We start from the raw sequence: 21,677 nt of genomic DNA, 5'->3' as shown, positions 1-21,677 counted from the left end.
GCTTACGTAAGAATGTTAGGGGATCAATTTCCTGGGAATTTCCCATGAATGGACAACCTATTGATCAAATATTCCTTTGCTTGAGCAAATTTGCAGTTACATAGCTTTCCTGGGACAGATACCGTGAAGCTTTTTTGGATCTGTAGCTGAGTTCGGATGCTCTTGGATAAAATGATCCACATTCATTTTTCATCTAGGCAGGAAAAAGAGTCGCCCTCCCGCAAACGTCAGTGCTTCGTAACCTCCAACAAGAAAAGCGGTCATTTTAGAAACGCTACCTTAAATTTCACAAAAATCCTTCCCGACATTTAAAATCAAGAGAGGATGAGGTAAGTCACGGTTCATATGTTCCAAAGAAAAAACAAGAATCTAAACGAGATTACCAGTTAAGTGACAAAAACTAGAGTAAAATATAACGATTTCCGGACTAGTTAAGAAAAAACTGGTAGGAAAATCCGTGATCATTCTATGTATGAGCGGGAATCCAGAACATGGCGCGTGCTGAAACTGGAAACCCTGAGGCATTAGGAAAAAATTACTTGAAAGAGAAGACTAACAAACATTGCCGAACGAAAAAAAAATCCCCTGGATTTTTCGTAGGTGAAAAAAAGGAATTTCTGCAACGTATTAAACGCGTCCATATCACGAGCACATTCTCAGGAATCGTAGAAGGACTCGAAATAACTAGGAAATTGACCGCAGAAAATGAGTAAAGCTAAAAATAGCTTTTATAGACATAAAAAAGCTGTCGCAAAGCTGCAGTAATGGTTTATGTCGGCTGGCGTTGGATGAAGCAGAGCTGGCCCGGCTCTTGCCGACGAGTCAACGCGGCGTTGACTGAGTATTACAACCTTCTTGTCCTCCCCCTCCTCTATCCGTCTTCGCCGCCGTTAGCCGAGAGACACTCTTCGACTGCTGTAGGTGTGCTGTCAGCTGGTCGAGCTGATGGAGCTGAGCTGCTGAGATGGTGAGCTGGTGGAGGTGAAGGAAAAACACGCAATGAGGACATATTTGTTGGGTTGTTATCTACAAAGACACGAGAGTCGGCAGCTCGCTCATATTTTCATGAATCAATAGCGGGGCTAAAGTTCCCTAATGACACGTAGGCAATCTCCTAGGAAATTGTAATTACATAAAAACACATACACGAACAACATCCTTAGTCGAGTGCGAAAAAATAGTCATGAATTGTTCACGCACGTACACGTACACAAAGAACCCGGGTTAAAGTTCAAAAGATCATAGAAATTTTTAATACTTTAGTACAAAAATTTTACTAATATTTTTAAGTTATTTTGAAGCGCTTCTGTTTTGACTCCTTACTCAATATGATCTCCTTTATCAACATGGCTAAGATTTATTTCTTAATGAACCGGTGCTCAAACATAAGCACATCAAATTCGTTCAAGGTACCACTAGAAAATAAGAGGGGACAGTTGGAATTGAGGTGAAACGAAACTGACTTCGCACATTTAAAACGAAACTGCCAAATGCCTAATCGCCACGAGTTACTGACAAAAAACTGCGATTTAGTTGCATTTTAGCTGTCTGGGCGGATTTTTTTTCGCACTCGTGCTACTTTCCATACTTACTTTGAACTACAGAACACATTGCACCAACGTTGAATGAATTTTTTTTTTCCTGAAATTTTTGCAAATATTGAAAATTGAGGAACTTCCACCTCTGGTAAACGTTACGATGTAGTTGCGTGTGCAATTTTTGTTCTTCGATTGAGCAAAAGTGAAAGATTTTCGAATGAATAACCAGTCGCTCTTGAAATCGTACGTTAAAAAAAACTATAAGTAAAAAACACTGGACTGACTTTACATATCGTTCCGTCGTTTTAACACGAAATCTTGTGTATTTTAAGAAATTTCAGAAAATCCATAAAAAATTTCGAAGCGCTTGATCTGAGCCTCTTCTTCGGAAGTCAAAAGTCGTTAATTAAGAACCCTAAGAAAAAACCCAACCCCACGTTATCCGAGTTTCGGAAATCGAAACCCGTACCAGGCATATATATAGTAGGACGGAACCATGTGCAATACAGTACTAGATAAAGGAAAACGAAGAAGCTGCTCTAGAAACAACGAAAATTTCCGGAAATATGCAAGACAGGACTACAGCATTTGAAGGAATAAAGTACGTAAAGTCGATAAAACGTCTAATCTCCACCTCTTCTGTAAGAGGGTTATTGTAGTCATTGGGGACAGGTATTGTAGCCGTTGCAAGTAGAAAATTCACGAAGAAAAAAAATCATATTGATTTGCGCCTTATGGTGGATCTGGACGAAGCTAGAACAGAAGCAATAAAACTTTTAAAGAGGAGCGTATTTTGCATCACATGATCATTATACGGCGAGCATCATCGCAACAGGCAAGCAATTAATAACGTGACAGTAATTAGCTGTGGAATGAATTCGTTAGCTTCGTACTGACTAATTACTGCCACATTGCTGTGACGCTAATTGCCCACGAGTCTAATTGGTGCCAAACAGGTTGTAGTATATGTAGAGCTAAAGCTACAGTAACCACTGTGTCTACACATCAGCTAGCAAGGCATAAACTTCGCAGTTGCAACTACTATGCAAGCAAGTAACTAACTAACAACTTACCTTGACTGCTTTAAGGCAAACTCATCACAAATTTGACAATGTTGAGATCTCTAGATGAACATATGGGATAAGAGATGTAGTTCCCGAGCATGATTTTCAAAAAAAAAAGACGTGGACACGCCCATATTTCCTCTCAATAATTTGTAAAAATTTGTGTGAAACAGCCAATTAGGGTCCGCCTCTACAAGTATGCAATTAGTTACGTGACCGAACGCGGGGAACCCCTAACTCGTCGTCCAAGGTCCGAAATCTAACTGATGTAGCTCAATTAAACAAAAGAAGGTGCTTCATCAGCACAACTGCAGACGCGCGCTACAGACGACCCGTAACAAGTTGCGTCGTTGGAGGATGAGATCACTCAAGGCCGTTCCGTACGACTTTGTCTGGATTACCCCGGGAATTGAGTGAGGTAATTAAGCCTGATTATGCTCGTACACGTATACTCCCATCCTTATCTATTCGTGCTGCGACCCTGACATTTTCCCTGTCGTTGATATTGTTACACGACTGTTCAATTTCATCACAAAGTAATGAATTAGTCTCACAAATAATGCTATTTCCATGTTTCTGTAAATTTTGCTAGAATGCCCAATGTAACCAAATAAAAGAACTGATTTTTCAAGGAAATGAAATCTCAAGGAATGTGTAGACTTCAATAATGTGAGCTTTCGACTAGCTAACTGTTAACTGTAAAATTCTAATTGGCCAACTGCACAAGTTCTTCAAGCACCAATCCCAACTTGTTAAACGTATGTAATGTCACTTTAAAAAAAAGTCATTTAAACGTAGAAAAAAACAAATTTGTTTCGCATGAGCAGTTCATGACAGCTCATAAAATCACAACTGGAATGTGGGCTTCTCTTGCCTGCTTATCTCAAATCTCCGACGGTGCATGTAAAGTTATACTTTGGGAAAAAAGCGACTATACCAATAAAATGTTGGGATTCGACACCCGAATTATGTAGTTCTGTAATTATTAGTATCGGATGAATTTTTGAGTTGAACTATGAAGAAAATCGAAGGACGGAAATAAACACGGGACATTGCCGAAACATTTAGAAATGACGGAGATTTTGGCACAGCGCTAATTTGCAACGAATACTCGATATGGCTTAACATAAATATATACGCACACCAACTCCACCCACTCCCACATTCATCACTCATTCGATTTCGCTGCTTTGCAAAACTTACTCGATAGATGACGAGCGGCAATCATTGTTGTCAGAATGGCACCCTAAAAAAGGAGAAGTTTCCAGCCATGACATCATTTGACTTCAGAAAAAGTAAGAACGAAAAAAATGCTTGTAAGCAACATTTAAAAGTAGTGTATGTGTGGTAATTAGCTGGGTTAGCATTAGCAGCGATGAGTACGGTAGATCCCGTAGCGATGGCAAATGTGCCGCAGGGGCACGAAAAGCGTGCGCCAGTGTGCAACTTATGTACTGTAAATAGGCGAGTGTGTGTGTGGGTGGTGTAAAAGCGCGTGCACACCCGCGTATACCTGCGTACAAGTACAAACAAATAAATTCGTTAGTTAAGGCGATAGCTGTGAAATACAAACCGAAAAAAAAAACAAAACAAAAATGAAACATAAGGAAAGAGATCAAAGGACGAAAAAACAACGAGAGAGTGCGCTTAGAAAAAGAAACGAAAAGTGATGGAGGAATGAGAAAACGACGAAAAAGTGCAGTGATACATAGCATATATGCAAAAAAGTGAAAATGGGAATACATTTGCTACTGGTTAATGCATACTTTTTTGTCCACCGGCAAATAATTTTCCACTACGAGTCACCAAGCAACACTCACGAAACAAAGCAATCTCTAGTAGAATATGGACAGCAGCGGAATGCACACGGTTCGTTGAGGAACAAATCTTTTTGTAAAGCAAATTCTCCTTAGCTTAGTTTAAAAAAAGAGATTTTCTGAAAGTCATCGTAGACGCTGTTATCAATACCATTTCCCATAATTTTGTACAAAAAAAGTATTTTTTTGAAAACCACCCTGAATATCTGAAAAAATAACACCTCTTTAGTGGTTTCTCTGAAGTTTTTGTTGAGCTGAAGTGAATTGAAAAAGAACTAACAACTAACGTTAAAAGATATGTAATTCAGTTTTGAATCAAGTTTGATCTGCTTCCCGTTTAATTTTTTGCTTTGCTCAGCTTCTGCCCAGCCAAAGAGAATGGTTGACAGAAAATTAATTGGCTACTGATGTAGGGTTTCCATACAAATACTAAAAAAACTGCTTATTTAGTCAACAAATAAATCTAAAACATTCTTAAGACATACCGTCGTCTTTTCTGAGGGGTTCTCTCATAAATGAGTACTTTTTACTATCCTTCGTAACACATTCACAGCATTTTCTCCTAGTTCATCTCAGTAAAGGAGTTCCAAAAAGTAAGTTCTTACTAAGTTCTCAAGTATCCTAAGTAAGTTTACAGTTTCCTATTATAAGCTAATATTTGATATTCGATACCCTCGATTCAATTTGTTATTCAACAGTTTCCAGCATTAAAAAAATCTTCAGCGGAATTTCCAACAAAAGCAACTAACACTGGTAAGCTCCTCATCCAGGCTCATGCGTGCGGTAGGATTTTCTCATCGGTAGGTCGTAAAGGGAGGAGGTTGCAATTGAAGGGGGACGTAAGGGAGTGTACGGTGGGGAGTACTTAATGGAGGATGGCATAAAAACCAGAACAAAATATTGCTTAGGATTAAATAATCACATACATTACAAAAAATTCTAATAAATAATATTAAACGATCACATAAACTACAAAGTTTATGTTAAGTTTCAGGGGTAGGGCAGTATGACAGCCCCAACATTTTGCTCTGAAAATGTTCAAAGTGTTGATGACGTACCAGTGGAACCACGCCGGTTCGACACCCCACTGAGGCAAATTTTTGCAAAAGAGATAGAAACTGGAAACTACTTCTAAATGCCGAAGGATTTAACTGTAATTATTTTTCCATAGGTTAAAAGTGGATGTATTGCAGTTTAGAGGCCAAAAAAGCTCAGATTCTGTGCACACTGTTAGCTCTGAAAGATTGAGAATAACTCCGTGACGAGATGACCAAAATAAATATTTTAGGTAGTTTTTGAGAGAAGAAGGTTTGCACTACAAACATTCATACCGCTGTATTTCTCACCTCCTAGTCTTTTTGGAAATCACATGAGAAATTTTTGAAATTATTCGACTTTTTCGGATTTTTCCCACATGAATCAGGCGGTTCGGAAAGGAGAAATTTTGCACACAAGGGTTTCCTTAGTGCCTCTATCCGAATACATTGGCGATTTTTCCAAAACGCCGTTCCGCTTTTCTGGATTGGGAGAAGCTAGAAAAACCCCGATTTTTTTTCCGAATAAAATTCAACAATTCGGAATAACGTAGCGCAAAGCATACTATCTTTTAGTATGTTGAAGCCGAGGATTTTCTCTTGCAGGTGTCACATTACATTAATTTCCAAATTTTGAGAGGGAAAAGATAGGAGAAATGCCATTTTTCTTCCCATTTAAAATCCAAAAACACTAGGAAGTAGAAAAAACAGCGGTATTACTATAATGTAAGGCAAACCTTCTTCTCTGAAAATTACCTAAAATACTTCCTTTGGTTCTCTTATCACGAGGTTAATTTCGATCATTTAGACCTAACAATGTCCAGAGAATCTGAGCTTTTTTTGTCACTAAATTCTATTAAATTCACTTTTAAACTGATTAAAGCTACTTATAATTGAATTTTTCATCTTTCAGAAGTACATCGTTTTAGTTTCTAACTCCTCTGCAAAAAAGAGACTCAGCGGGCTGTCGAACTTGTGTCGACCAATTTTCACATTGTATTTTTTTGGCTTTTTTTTCCATTGTGCCTCTGTAATTCGACTTACGCGCCTGAGTCTTTTCTTTTTTTGTGGTATGAGGTTTAATCAGTATTTAAAGATAATTAATGGATTTTAGAACAAAACAGAATAGATTAGAAATGAAAATACTTCAATACCAATATTTCAACAACATTTCTGCAAATCTGCTCCTTCTACTATTTATCGGACAGCTTCAAGAAGGATCTGATCATGATTTGTGTGTATATGAGTTAATTACACATGATCAAGGTCATTTTTCATCTCAACAAATATTTGACACCCAACATCGAAATAACTTTTTGAAAATAACAACAAAAATCCCGCATACTAGCGTTCTACCTGAAGAATGCAATTTTCAATAATATTCCGAGACCGGAAATGGGGGAGACGGCCGGCACGTTCGCAATCTTTTCATATTTGGGGCAAGCTTTCAAAAGCAATTTGGGCTAAATAATACACTATTCTTGAAAGCTTCATAGGGACACAAAATTTTCGCCACGGGATCTTCGCCATAATATCATAGATTCCACATTTTATTGTATCATCCCTCCCAAAATCAAAAAGAAAAAGTTCCACCTCATATTTTCTATGCTTCGCTAACATTTTAGCAGAACGCGGAGGAATCGTCCCTCATCCGACATAGTTTGTGAATTTATCCAGAAGATGAAACTGGAAAATTCGCAATTTCCTGTTTCATCTACTTGAAATTGCAAATTTTCGCTTGAAAGACTAAATTCGATGTGCACCTCAATAAACCAAAGCAGACCTAATTCCTAGCAGACACATCTGTGCACAAACAGCAAAACACAAACAGAGGAGAATGTGACACACATAAGAAATATCTACAGCTATTACGATTTAAAACTAATAGCTATTAGATAGGAAGCATTGGATTCGAGTTACCAGCGCAAGCAGCTGTAGCTCGTCCCTGAAGTACGGAAGCAAGAAAAAACACACGGTAAGCGAGGGTGTGGCTGCGCTGCATGTACCCGTCGCGGACGAGTTATACTCTGCCACAAAGTCGGCTCGGACTCACACTCAATAGAGATAAGTAAGGACACCTTTATCAAACTGTTATGCGCAGTTCAAATGCATTTTTTGTATTCTCTTTAATCTATAGACATCTCAACATTCCTGGTGTTAATAGACGAAAAAGAGACAATATCTCCACTATAGTATATACCTATTGCAAGAAGTAAACATTGTAGTAATTGAGTACAGTATACAGGAGCCATGCTCTTCCCTTTTTTGTTCAATAACAGCCGAAAATTGCAAATCTCATTGAGCAAACTTATGAATATGACATTCGAAGAAATCAGCGAAAAGCTCCAAATTTGTGGACGTTCTTCAGAAATTTCTCAAGAAATTTTCATATCATAAACAGAGCATAGATCACAAAAGCCGACTTTGGGGAATAAGTATCAGCGGAGGATGAAAGAGTTTATAAAGGTTAGACAGGAGGGGTGAAAGATTAATCTACGTCACAGTGCCGTCTGTCATTCTGAGCAGAAGCATCTGAACGCATTCCTTCACTGCATCTCCTCACATAAAAGTGGGAAAAGAGCGTGGTTTTTCACACAGATACAGACGGCAGTGTGCCAGGGTCGAGGCAACGAAGCGTGAAAGCAGGTGATGGCGATGTTGGTGATGTTGTGTACGGTTCGTGTAGGGTGTACGGTGTGTACCTCTTGTGTAGGGTGCTGTGGACTGCTGGGTTGTGATGATGACGTTCCCGGTTCGGGTCCGCTGCCGTTCGATGCAACACTGCCGGTCGAATCGCTGGTCCTCAGCACGCCACTGATTCGCGTCACCATTTTCACGGCGGAGATTGCGGCCTTTTATGGGCAGATTGTTGTTCTCAGTTCTTCTTAGATGGTGGTACACAAACGGACGACGACAGGTGGAGAAGAGAGTTCGGAGAGACAGAAATCACAGAGGTTGCGTCGAAAGTTGCGCATCAATCAATTGACCTTCCCCACTTCAAAAAAAGTTACTCTTTGCAGATGACTAACTTTTTTACTAGTTGCTTTTCCCAGAACATATAGAATTGCACTCGGTTTGAGCAGGTCACTTCTTGTTTTGTATTGAAAAAGGAAGCACTTCCAGAGGAAACTAAATTAGAGACCAGTTCTCGCAAGAACTTGCCGCAAAAAAAACACTAAGGACTAAGACAGTAAAAAATTTCGCACATAAATCTTCTTCATAGAAATGTATTCTGAACGTATTACAGCGTAAGACAGCTGATTTGTTTAAAGTCAACATCCAACAGATCACTCTTTCAAAAAAGTCGAAATTGATTTGATCGCAACTTTTGAGACAATCGAAAAACCAGGAGATACAGATAGATAGGCAAAGTAGGATGAAGAATAGACAGAGAGCACTAAAAGTGATGCTACATTCATCACAACATTCCTTCATCTATTCATTCCATCATTCCTCTGATCTTCATTCCTCATGCAAGAAACAAGTAGTTCCACGGTTGCACTTCTCGTGCGACGTCACTTCAGAAGAACGGAAACATTTTTTAAAAAACGAAAGAAAGAATAAAAACAAACGCATGCGATGAGCATTTCTTCACGCACGCAAACAAAAAAAAACAATGTGTTGACGAGAAAGGGTAGTAATACAAAAGGCTTGTTGAGATTTTTGGCGTGCGAGCTCGATGGATGTTCTCGCGTAGTCGTGAGAACAAATCCATCGTTTTCAAAATGATAATTTCACACCACGAAGCGCTTAGTGTATGTAAAAAAAACTCAAAAAAGACATCAATGTTCTACAAATGCGAACGTAAAGTCAGCAGTACCACTGTATACTATGAATAGCCCAAGATGACAAAAAAAATCAAAAGAAGCAAATAATGAATGTCAAAGAAAAAGAGTGGAAATAAAAAAAAACAGGCAGAAAAAAAGTGATAAAATGGGGCAAACACGCGTTACTACACGGCATTACAAAATTGTTTAGGCGCACAGCTAGAGATACGGTACGACTTGGCTGGTGTTATGAGAACGAATAAAAGAGGTTTGATTTTCGAAATTTTGCGCGCACGTTTATAGTCGGGTCAAAACAACATGAAGCACGGTGTGGCTGCGTCAGCGGTTACGGTGGAGACGGCGGTTGGAATCGACGTGGAACAATCGCGAGTTGCAGGCATGGATGGTGCTAGTCAAAGTCCTCTCGCGATCCTAACCATTACGCTATGCAGCGTCGTTTCGAGAGCACCCGCTTACGTAACTACTTCATGTCGTTTTGACCATGCTATACGTACGTTTACGTTTTACGACGAACTCTAACCGCAAACTTCTTCAACAACAAAAAATATCATGAAGTGAATGTTCGTTGCAGTCTGCAAGATTGCGTAAAGAAGGAAACACAATAAATGACGAAAACCGATGGCAAAACTTCCTCTGAAAGAAGAATGATCTTGTGCAAAGCATTTTTTTTCGCTGTGAAAACTACATTCGGAATCATCAATAAATAATAATTCACAACAAAAAGTAGAGCTTTTTTAATAATAGACTTTTTCAACCGGAACATGAAGATAATCGTAACAGCCGAAATTCTGAAATTTCAACGAGGCGCTTTAAATACGTGCTCTATCGCCACATTCTGACCAAATCCAAAAGGATAAATTTTTTGTTGACGTCGAGCTGTTAATGAAGCAATTCATTGGCTCCGATTAGAAATATGACTATTTCCGATATTTTCTAGTAAGCAAAGTAATTTTACAGTAGGGAAACTGAAAAACTAGTGACACCTGCCAAATCGGCCCGCCTACCTAACCCCCAGTAGCGCATATCATGCCACGAACTGATGCCAGTACTAGCATGTAAACCTACCTTGAGCTTTCTTCTTGCGTTGAACTTCTTCAGGCAGTCTACAGTATCTTGCCGATGCATGACAGACGCTACACGTTCTCGATTCTGAAGACATCGACGAGTGCGTAAAAGAAGATGTAATACTACTGACGAGATTTTGTGAAACTTACGCAAATCCACGGCACTTTGAGCGCTTGATCGGCGGTGATCCGTTTCTTGGGATTAACTGTCAGCATACTGTCAATAAGACTCTTCGCTTCTGGGGTTACTGTATCCCATTCTGGGCTTGGGTACTGTAATAAGATGTGAATGGAAAAGTTTGAGGAAAAAAGTAAATGCTCAAAAATTTACAACTACGACTTAACTGCTACAACAAAGTTGTGAAGAAAGAAATAACTTCTCAGTAATCGAAAACAGATTTTTGAGACCTCGCAAATTACGGATCTCTACCAGATCCACCTTCTTTGTGGAAATTTTACAGTAATTCCAAAACTCACGTCATAAGCGCCAGCTTTGATCTGTGCGTAGAGTCGGTGCTGGTCCTCGTCCCAAAAAGGAGGATAACCAACCAGTAGAATATAGAGAATCACACCTGTAACCCCTCCAAATCAAGGTCAATCAAAATAAAATAAAATAATTGAGATAAGGATGATCATGTGTCGATAATCTAACTGAACACCACAAAAATTACGAGGGACGACTTCGCTGTCGAAATACATTATTTTTCGAATTCTTTTTGAAAGAAAAAGCTCTAAGCTCACCGCAAGCCCATATATCAACGGGTTTCCCATATGGATCCTTTTTCAGCACTTCCGGTGACAGATAACCAGGCGTTCCTGCGAAGCCAAACCAAGCCTCTGTGTCTTGACCAACCTCAATGGCTAGTCCGAAATCGGCCAACTTCACAGCCGCTCCTTTCGCTTTACTGGCAAGTAGAAGATTTTCAGGCTAAAAATGACAGTGTTAAAATGTTTAATATACAAGGAGAAATACCACGTTAACCCAACTAATAACAAAGGAAAATGCAAAAGTAAAGGAAAGCCGAAAACTGAAGAGTTAGGCTCATTTTTGCAACCTTGTCACTCATCCAGCATCTGGAAGTTTGATAATCCGAAGAATTTCTGTTGTGTTTACTCCGCGGTGGAGAGAAAAACGCTAACGAAGACTACAAAATAACCGCTTCTCAATTAAAATCCTGAAACTATTCAAAACAACTGGTGGAACCCAGGCGTTTCTAGTACTGCACGCGCATTAGGGATCTATTTCGTGTGGATTACTGTAAACGTTTCACTACGTCATACCTTTAGATCCCTGTGCACAATACAGTTTTGATGGCAGTAGGCGATTGATTCGAGAATTTGCTGGATACAATGACTGAAACGGCACACAAAGGGTTAGTAGAACGAAAGAACAACGGAAGAGGAAAAGCGCTATTTTACGAATTCATAGCGAATGAGAATAGTTGTTTAATTATACAATAAGTTTATTTGCAAAAACGTTTTTTAGTTTTTCATGTGTCCGGCCGTGACGTTCGAATATTCTCCTTTTGAGCAAATAAGACTAGAGTCTGAGCAATGTTTATGTATAGGGTCAGAACTTATTCTGTCCTCTCGGACTTCCTACTGGATTTGAATAAGCTTTTCTTCAAAACCCTAAAATGGGTGCAATGCCTTCAAAATAAACCTATCCCGTCAGCCACACTGCTCAAAAGCCACAGTGTCAGTCAAACCGTGGGAATTATCCAAAGAAAGATGTGCCATCAGACCCAAACAAGAACCCATCAAAACAGCTACGTAATGACGCCAGCCACCAGAGTTCACAGCTCGGTAGGCGCGCTCTAGCGGCTCTGCGGTTATATAACGTCCGCAACCAAAGTTTCAATAACCACCAAACCGCACAGCTGCAGGACGGTGCCCCTGTAAACTCTGCTGGCAGTTCAAAGGCAACGTGTCACGAAAATGACGTAATTGGGGCAGCTACGAAAAAATATATGTAAAGTTCGGGATGCAGATTACGAGTATGAGTGCGACTCCCTTCAACTTATTTAATCTTCTTGAGAACGGCGTGGGAAAGTAAGTTTGTTCCTATGCGATGCGCAAAAACGCTCCAACTTGGTGCACGCACCGCGTCCGCGAGCGGGGCGTCGAGAATCAATGAAGTTCTCTCGCCAGCCTATTCAAGTAAAAGTCATCCATAGGTCGTTAGTTGGACCGGATTGTGTTGGAAGGAGACGTGTTCCAACGTACTCAGTAGAAGCGGCGTGGGAAAATGAGTTTGTTCCTACGAGACACGTGAGAACACGTTTTTCAAGAGGATTTGAGGGGAATTGACTGGGACCACGTCATACTCGTATTCTACATCCCAACTGTATATGTTTCCCCAGTTTTCCTAACTACGTCAGTTTCGCGATACGCTGCCTTTAAGCGTTACGCCCTGAGCGACGGCAACGAAATGAAGGCGACAGTCATTAATCAAGAAAAAAAAATCCCGTTTTTTACCAACCGGTTAATTCATAGAAAAGCAATCCAGGCAAATGGTGGCCATTGGTTAGAAAGGAAAGCGGTAAGCATACTACGACCAATCATTCAACCGTAACCAAACCTTCATATCTCTATGAACAACGCCACGTTGATGGCAGTAATCAACTCCTTCAAGGATTTGCCAAATACAGTAACTAAAATCGAGTTATATAACCGAAGTGATTTCTGTGGAGATTTCTAACATGACCTTAAGTTGTTAGCAAATCAACGAAGAAAAATCATTTTTTCCTTTAAAAATCACTGACTCTCGAAATCAGTGAATAAACAAAATTAGTAGTAGAAGTTACCAATTTTTAAATCCTAATTTCTTTTAAGTTTACTTCTAATTCCAAACTGAAAATTCAAAAGAAAAGATCAAATCGGAGCAGTAGAGTTTATAATGATATAACTATCGTATTTCTGCACCGGAAAATGCTTTTTCAAATCATATTCTTTTTCCTTGTATTTTAGCATTTACACAAGCATAAATCGAAAAAGGGGCCAAAATCAGGACGGTTAGGGAGATTACCTGAAAAGTTGCGTATTATGTATTAAAAACCGTGACGGAGTTCATTCGAATTTGTACTCAGGTTTCCTAAAGACTTATCACCGAAAAAAAATGTTTTCAGTGGTGAGGAGCTAATTTCAGTGAGAAAACAGTTTGTATATTAAAACTAAACCTTTGGGTAATTTACCGCTAACCGCGTTTTCACGAACACTAGTGAAATTTTCATGATCTAAAAAAAGATGGGGAAATGAAAAAAACAACAAAAGCCTCCATTTATCTGTAAAAAGTGGAATTCTGAGACGTAAGAAATGTGTATGGGAAAAGAATTCCGAATGGGCATTGAGCTCGGAACTCCTATTATTCGTTCCTCAATAAAACTTATCGCTCTCCTCTAATTCACCGACTGGGCTCTCTTGAATTCAAAAAGCTGCTCAGCTTCTTTCCGAAACTTCCGTCGTACATAATATTTCAACTCACCTTGCATCTGCTTCACTATAGAATTCTCTAGCGACGATATCTTCGAATAATTCACCACCGGTGACTCTGAAACACTCTACTTCATTCCATGTTGCTGACTTTCCCTTCGCTGTTCATTGCAAAAGCGAACGATGCTTACTTTTTGCTGGAGAGGGCACCAATGTGCTCTTGTCCTAATTCAATTTCAGCACTTACTTCTGCTGGGACGTCTCTCAGATGAGCAGCGCCCACTTGTGGATGAAATTTTGTTAGAAAAACCTGTCCCTGCCGCTAATTCGAAAGATGTTTTGCAGTTGCGGGCTAACGTGAGTCGACTTCATAGTATACGAAACGCCAAGAAAATCAAGGAAAAAGAAGAAAGCAAGACTCACAGGTCGAACACTAGATAATGAAACGACTCCTCTTGTATACTATCGTGTAGACGAACTGAAATGAGTGGAAAGTGAAGGAAATTCACCAGAAGATCATAAAATGAGTCAAATTCGAATCACTGGCATACAGTCCGAAGACAGATTTAAAAAACGTTATGACATTTCAGAGAAAACACTGATCGGTTCTTCGATAAATGCAGAAACTTTTACACAAAAAACATCTGATGCCATAAATGATTCCAAAGTTTAAAAAAAAATCGTCCAGGTTTTTGAGGTTTTTTAAGGTTTAAGGTGAAATTTTTTTTTGAGAGTTTGAGATGGTTACATTATTTGTTCTCTTTAAGATCGTGGAGGCCTTCAGAAATAATCCTGAATTTTTCTTTAGTATTCACAATGAACTTGCCCGAAATTGAATTTCGCGCAAATATTTTATGAACGTCTCTTCATTTCCCAATATTCTTTGGATTAATGAAATTAAGAAATATTCTGGAAATAGAAAGCAAAAAATGCTTTGTCCTAATGTTTTGCTATAGGTTTTTCCTATAGCTTTGTCCTAATTATGCAGGATTCTAAAAATAATTAGAAAAGTAACTAGAAGTAGGGATCCAATTTTCGTTCCAAAAATAATTTTATCGGCAGTGACATATGAGCAAGAGTTTAGGTGCATCAATTTAATATCCGGAAAGAAGTGTAAAAAAAGCAATAAATCATAAAATGTTAAAAGAAATGCTGAGTACAAGCGTAATTAATTCGTCAGCACCGAATTGATCTTTTTTCTGTAACCAGATGAAGGGCAAAAATGTGGTCCATATTTCCTGAATCTTAGGAGATTTGCGGATCTTAATGAAGCAAAGAGAACTGCATATCTCAACTACTATTTCGGAATATCCAAAAGTTTTAAGGAAAGAGGAACTACCAAATAAGGAACTCTTAGAAAGCCAGTTCCACTGTTCTGCGGCAAGTCGATTAACCCACCTATATTCGGATGCTGTAGCTTTCGGCATATTCTTGCTTCTCGTTCTAATTTCTGGAAATCCCTTGCGGACAGCTTCTTCGTATTAATAATCTTCGCGGCATATTCGGCCGCGGTTGCTTTGTGTACACACCGGCGAACCACCGAGAATGCTCCTCTGTAAGCACGCGTGAAAACCTATCGGTAGCAACTGGCATCAAAATTCAAATTCAATTCAAAACAAATTCATGTTCATATTCATATTCATTGAATATGTTCTACTATATGTCTTGTTGCTTTATGTTGTTCATATTCATGCATGGAAGCTATTCACGAACAGCCAACCTCCTTCAAAAGTAACCAAAATCAGGAACTTTTAGCACCGATGTTGAACTCACTTTCCAAGTTCTTCCTTAACCTCGTAATTGTCGCTGAATTTTGTTGAGGCGTTCATAGTAGGACCGACAACCATGCCCTGTCGAAGACGCTTCTCACCTTAATGAGCAAAGCTTGAAGGAGAGCATCATTAAAATTATATTGTAGACAATTCGAGTTTTAAAAGCCAGAAAGAAAGTAGCAAATTCATTCCAAATGTAGTGCTATGCATGCAGAAAACTGTGCAATTGCAAGCTCAATGGTACCATGAAATAAAACCACTGGCATATTAATAGCGTGCAAAAAACAGCAGTTCTGTTCTTATTGCTTTGAGAGAGTTTGAAATAAATACGTAAACAATTGAAGTAACCAACAAATTAACGTGATGATCAGCATAGTCCATTCATGTACAATTCTTGAGCGCTTCCCTACCAGCTGGACGTGACCCGAACTCCTAATTCCACACCCCCGTCAAAACGCCCACAACCACATCCACCCAGGTGCGACGACCCTAACTGACCTTATAGCCTCCTTGAAACCGGAAATTCAGCGAGAAAGAAGAAATTCAAGAAACAAGTCAGTAAATGCTCGAGGAATTGGTCTTCACTAGAAATTCAATTTCTCGAGCACTCACAACTGCAGCGAATGAGCTTTCATCTATATGAGGCGTGGTAAATAACTACTTCAATGCATCATCCATTATGTTGATGAGAAAATAATGATTCCACATTGAAACAAGGCAATTTACTACTGTCAGTCTCTCTCGATCAAATATGAGAGCTTACTTCCCCTAGTTTCTAAATGATTTTTTCCTATATTCTGATCAAATCTCTAGACGAATATAGAAAAAAGGTAAACTTATGTAGAAAGGCGTTTTCCAAAAGCAAGACAACACCTGCGCAAGCAGCCCAGTTGAAAAATGTCTGTCTAAAAAGTTAGCTGTGTGGTTAGCTGCAATCTGATACTTGAGAGTATACCACGATCTACCTGTGGTATACAGTACAATGGTGTACAGTATACAAAACTTAGCTTTATCGTTCAATTAATCTAAATTAGTGATCAAATATAGGGAATCCTGCTCAGGTGACCAAATATGAAATTTGATAATGTATGCTCAGTTTACTGCTTTTCTCTACCGGCAACATCTGACATCTGCTTATCTATCAGCTAAAATGTCAATAGACAGGAAAGGGATAGCAGATTTTTTAATGACAATTCTGCAATTTTAAAAAAGTTTAGTAGAAATCGTCCGTGTGCACCTACTTGCTAAGTGAGTAGACCACTGAAGAATTCGCATAGAGCAGCCACCAACTCGTTATCAGAGCTACGCTAAAAACTGCCTAACGGCAAACGACCTCTCAGCGGTGGAAATTCATAAGTTCGCGGATGAAAATGCTCGGAAATTGATCGGCTTTCAAGCTACTTTCCGTCTCACAGCTGATGTTCAGTGCTTTTGTGTGATTCCTTGCAAACGATGCCATTCAACAAGCGACTTGTGCTCATTTACAAAAAACGCATCTAACAATAGTATGCGCAGAACGCCACTTCGAGCACGTCCGCTTCTCAACAGTTTTCAGAAATCCGCATCTACAGAGATCTATATCCCTGAATAGCGCTATTTGTATTTGTAATACAAGGGCGGATGTAGTGTAGTGGCTAGAGGTTCCGCTTCCTGCACGATCGATCGGAGGTTCGAATCCTCCTAAGTGCTCACCAAGCCTTTCATCTCTCCGGGATCGATAAATTGGTACCAGACTTGTGTGGGAGGATAAAAGCACTGAATTGACACATCGGCTAGCCACTGCAAGTCATTGTATAGGCCAGATACACGTTCGTAAACCTCAAACGATTCTGAATTGAAGTGAACGTGGGGGCACGTCCCAAGCGGATTGATCAACGTCAGAAACTTTAAACTTTAACTTTAACTTTAATACAGTTAGCTTTGCAGCAAAAAAAGTGCACCTTAATTTCTTTAATTCAACTTAATTTCCTTACCTACCTTAATTTCATCAGAAGAAAGGTCTACGTTGGCAGTAATCTCTTCCAGAACTCGAAGAAAATCAGAGATCTATCAGAAAATTGATGTGTTTACACAAATAAATACATACTTAACTAGTACATAGGCAAGGCAAAAAAGACTAAGGGGAGGGGAGCAATAACCTCTGTTATAATCCCAGCTATGATAGATTTCTCATTTGTGAATTTGGGGTTTTTTTAAGCAAAAATTTACGCAACGGTGAATCAGCCAGAGATAAAAAAAATTGAGGTAATAAATGCTTAAACCAAATATTAAGAATGACTATGAGTGAGGTGCTTCACAATTTCCTCTGTTCCGACATTTTCAAGAAATAAATTAAATTGAATTTTTAAAAGGAACAGAGCCGATATCGCGCACAAAGCCTCAGCCCTGAATCAATAACACAGCCGTCCTTACACGGGAACAAATAACAATAGGTAGAATAACTAATTAGAGACGAAGTGACATTTTTGTGCACTTGAACGACTTGTCAGCATGAGATACATTTAATTTCGACCTTACATTCTTTTCTAGCCATTAACGACGTACACACTAAACGTTAATTCAGGAAAGCAGGAAATAAAGGACACGGAAACGGAAAAGAGTGATGCCGTAGGGTGTAAGCGGACACCTAGAAGATTCGTAGTGCTATAGAAGACGAAACTATTCGATAGGGGTAACCTGCTCATTATTCAGCAACGAACAGAAAATTCCGATAGTTTATAATTTATACGAGAAATGGTAGTAAAAATCGAGACGATGATTTCTTAAATAATACTCTGGGAAAAAGATGTGCAAACACCAGAACAAACAGTTCGGAGCTGGACAGTTCAAGGAGAAGAACGATTAAGAAAGTGTAAAAAAAACGACTTCATCCACATTAGACCTGTGAATAAGGACTGAACAAGAGCCGCACTATTTAAAGCATTGCCAAACTTCGACGGATGCATAAAGGACATCGAGCTCCAGATGGAGGCGGAGCAACGGGCTTGCTGTCAGCTTGAACGCGAACTTATGCATGTAGAATGTCATAGTTTCGAGACGAAACTTTGCAAATTCATTGTCTCGGCGAATAAGATGCAGAAATCCTCAATTTTCTTCCAATAAAAAAATCAGGAAAATTTTATTGGAAAGCGTGTACAAATCCTTTTATTTAATGTAGGAAACTCTCAAAACTATGCATTTGAAATCTCATTTTCATCATAGGAAATCCACAGTATAATAGTACAAAATAAAATCTTAATGATAAATCCCTTCGACTGAAGAAAACAGTCTATCGAAACACAAGTACAGATGTATAAATCTGCAAGTCGATGAAATCGCATTGAAAATGAGTCAGCTATCCGGACATTGAGTCATAATACGTGTACAGGGTTAACGTAACCGGTTCTCGGTAAACATTAGGACTGACGATGCTGTAAAATGATTGTACATCAGTAAAATAAGTATTTGGGGACTTTTGAGCATAAATCAAATACTGCGCTATGTAATCCAGGAAAACACACTCAAAACCATATATTAGCTGCATATTAATGGAAAAACAGAATGTTTTACCTTAGTCTGTGGCTGTCTAGACAAATCCTCCCACCAAATAGAAAAAGAAGATGTCAGGCTACATATGTCACATCGTTATGGCATAAAACAGAAGAAAAGAGTTGAAAGGTGGAATAGATTCACATTAAATGGAAAACATTTCTCCAATAACATTGCAAATCTGCTTATTCGAGGAAAATCATACCCTGGATATATCATATGCGGTAGCTATCATATGATATCCTGGATTCACAATATTTTCGCCGACGAAAGCAGCGAGCAAAAGACAAAGGAGACATAGCCAAATGGATCATGAATAAAGCTCAGGTTTCCGTTTTTTCCTTACGTATGCGCCCTCGAAATGGCGCAGAGATGACAAATAAATGGAAAATGTAGATCGATTTTCGATCTTCAGTAGTTCTTTTGATATCAACGTGAACGGTTCCAAAATCCCAAAAATATACAAACATATTAGAGGAACAAAAACAAAATTTTTTCGGACAAAATTTCTAACTATGAATAAATTTCTCAAATAAGCAGAGAAAAAAGAGGCGAAAACCCATAATTGAATGCCCCAAATCAGAGTTTATGTATTCAAAAGCGGCACCAGTGAGCCACTCCTAGAAAACACTAAAAACAGCAAGACAAGGATGAAATTTCCGTTAAAAAGAGCTAGAGAAGTTTTTTTTTTTTTTTGAAAATAAAGAACGAAAGCTATTGAAATGAGGTTTTTCTGAAAACAGAATTCGAAAAAAAAGGCCTTACCAGAAAATCGTGAGTGAGAATATCTTATATGACTCTAAAAGAAAAGCCGACAGTGTAAATTCAGATTTCCGAGATGATAATTTGTTACACTGGAAAAAGCCTCGTATCTGGCATAATTTCTGGAAATAATTGTGCGAGTAAAACTTAGGTAAGGAGTTATAAGACATTACAATGCAATACAACGACATAAGCATGCACTTCCAATAATGCGCTCTGTCCCTAATACTCTGACTAATTCGCAAGAAATGGGAATGCCCTATCAATGCGGGCATAATCGCTAAAGTTTAGGAGAAGTGCTTAATTATTGTTAATTTTGAATGCTAGCAATGGATATGGGCGCTCTCTTTTACGTTATTTGGCCGTGAAAGTCGTTAGATGGGGGATTTGTTGTTGATCTGGCGGATGTAGGATAAGCAAGCTAGGATCTTGATTGCCTGGGAGGCGAAAAGGAGCGGATACGCAATATGGATGAAGTAGAAGTGAAGAGTTAAGCAGGCAACCGTAGCCAAATGCATACGGTTTCCCAGAGAGCATAAATCTCGTCTCAGTGATGCTCGAAAATGTCACGAAACACCTCAACGCTGACATTAGCCAGACTAATAACGTCGCTGACAACAAGTCTGAACGACTTCTGCTCAGCTGAGGATACTAGCCGGTCGCCCACACACACAGGCATATATTGGATGGGGTTCCAGTGCACGATAAGCAGCTTAGCCACGACAATCGATGAGTTAGCAACAAAAAGTGAGTACGATATCTAATCCACAGCTTGCTTACTTTTCCAAGAACGGATAACTCGGACAAACTGATCTTCACTCACCTTCGCATTCCTCGAAAAGCCACGCGCGTTTCGCAATTTCGTGAAACAGCTGTCGTCGTCCTAGAAATATGCCGATTTTAATTTGAGGCGCCTACACAAAATTTAATTTTGGCAGCGATAAAAACACCATCCAACAAGGAGCGACGACACGAATCGAAAACGAGGAATTGCAACATGTCGCCATGCGAAAGCACAAAATCGAGCAATGAGTTCGTTAGGAATGTCCGAACGTTGAAACGATTGTTGAAAGAATTTGGGCGGTCGCAGAAGAAAAATGGAAGGGATAAAAATGAAAATCGAAAATTAAAGCTCAAAACCAGAGAACAACAGCATACGCAGGAAATATTCTAGAAAGTCTCGTTTCTGAAAGACAAGAAAAAAAACCGAAGAAAGAAAGAAAAACGTAATCTTCGTGCGTGCTGTTCACACGACGAATTTGAAATAAGAAACACGTTTAAGAAAGATTTAAACCGACTAGTTCCTCGGAAAACATAATAAGACGATTTGAACGACATTAATAGACCTGTACTAGAAGACCAAAAATGAAATGAGACAAAATGCAAAGAAGAAACATTAGCTAGATGAGAACAGAAAGAAAACAAGAAGAAGAAAAAGAAAAATTCAACTTTAGGAAACTGAAACGGTAAGACATTCAACACCTAAAAAAGCTCATTCAGCTTCAGCGACATTCTTACAAATTCCTATATGCGTCAATGCAAATTAATAAAAGATGCAAAAGAAAAGCCTGCTCAATAGAATTTTTCCAATAGAGCTCGAAACAAGGATAGAAAAAAATCAAGAATGGTGAAACATAACGAAATTTACCTTATTCATTCGACATTCGAATTCCTTTATTCGCTGATGTTCGACGGGAAAAAAAGTGGAAATATAAATGAGTAAAAGGTTAGCACTACGCCTAGTCCACCACAAATTGACGAATATAGGAATTTACTCAGTTTTGCTTACATAAGGGCATCCGCTGTGAGACTTTTTGAAGTTTTCGACGCAGAATTAAAGCGATAAGGTAGATAAAAATGGGTAGATTAAATATTTTA

The 21,677-nt window shown here is 38.9% G+C and overlaps 1 protein-coding gene across 5 annotated transcripts; it reads right to left on the bottom strand.

Annotated features, from left to right (window-relative positions):
- Positions 1–871: 871 nt before the first annotated feature.
- RB195_002980 (uncharacterized protein) lies at positions 872–20,798 on the bottom strand (the record flags this gene model as incomplete). Of its 5 annotated transcripts, none has more annotated exons than XM_064200464.1 (14): positions 872–1,026; positions 3,806–3,848; positions 10,307–10,390; positions 10,456–10,578; positions 10,783–10,877; positions 11,047–11,233; positions 11,587–11,646; positions 12,887–12,959; positions 13,790–13,855; positions 14,161–14,215; positions 15,136–15,290; positions 15,511–15,607; positions 20,623–20,682; positions 20,750–20,798. In XM_064200464.1, the coding sequence occupies 14 exons, from the start codon at positions 20,796–20,798 to the stop codon at positions 872–874; spliced, it is 1,302 nt and encodes a 433-aa protein (XP_064056341.1). The 5 variants fall into 5 exon arrangements, with proteins under 5 accessions (XP_064056341.1, XP_064056343.1, XP_064056342.1 ...); XM_064200461.1 differs by lacking the exon at positions 12,887–12,959 and adding an exon at positions 8,156–8,305 and having other exon boundaries at positions 11,587–11,659; XM_064200463.1 differs by lacking the exon at positions 11,587–11,646.
- Positions 20,799–21,677: the final 879 nt, after the last annotated feature.

This window comes from Necator americanus, chromosome IV (assembly GCF_031761385.1).
Source record: "Necator americanus strain Aroian chromosome IV, whole genome shotgun sequence".
NCBI lineage: Eukaryota > Metazoa > Nematoda > Chromadorea > Rhabditida > Ancylostomatidae > Necator > Necator americanus.
This window is presented reverse-complemented; position numbering and strand designations above follow the sequence as displayed.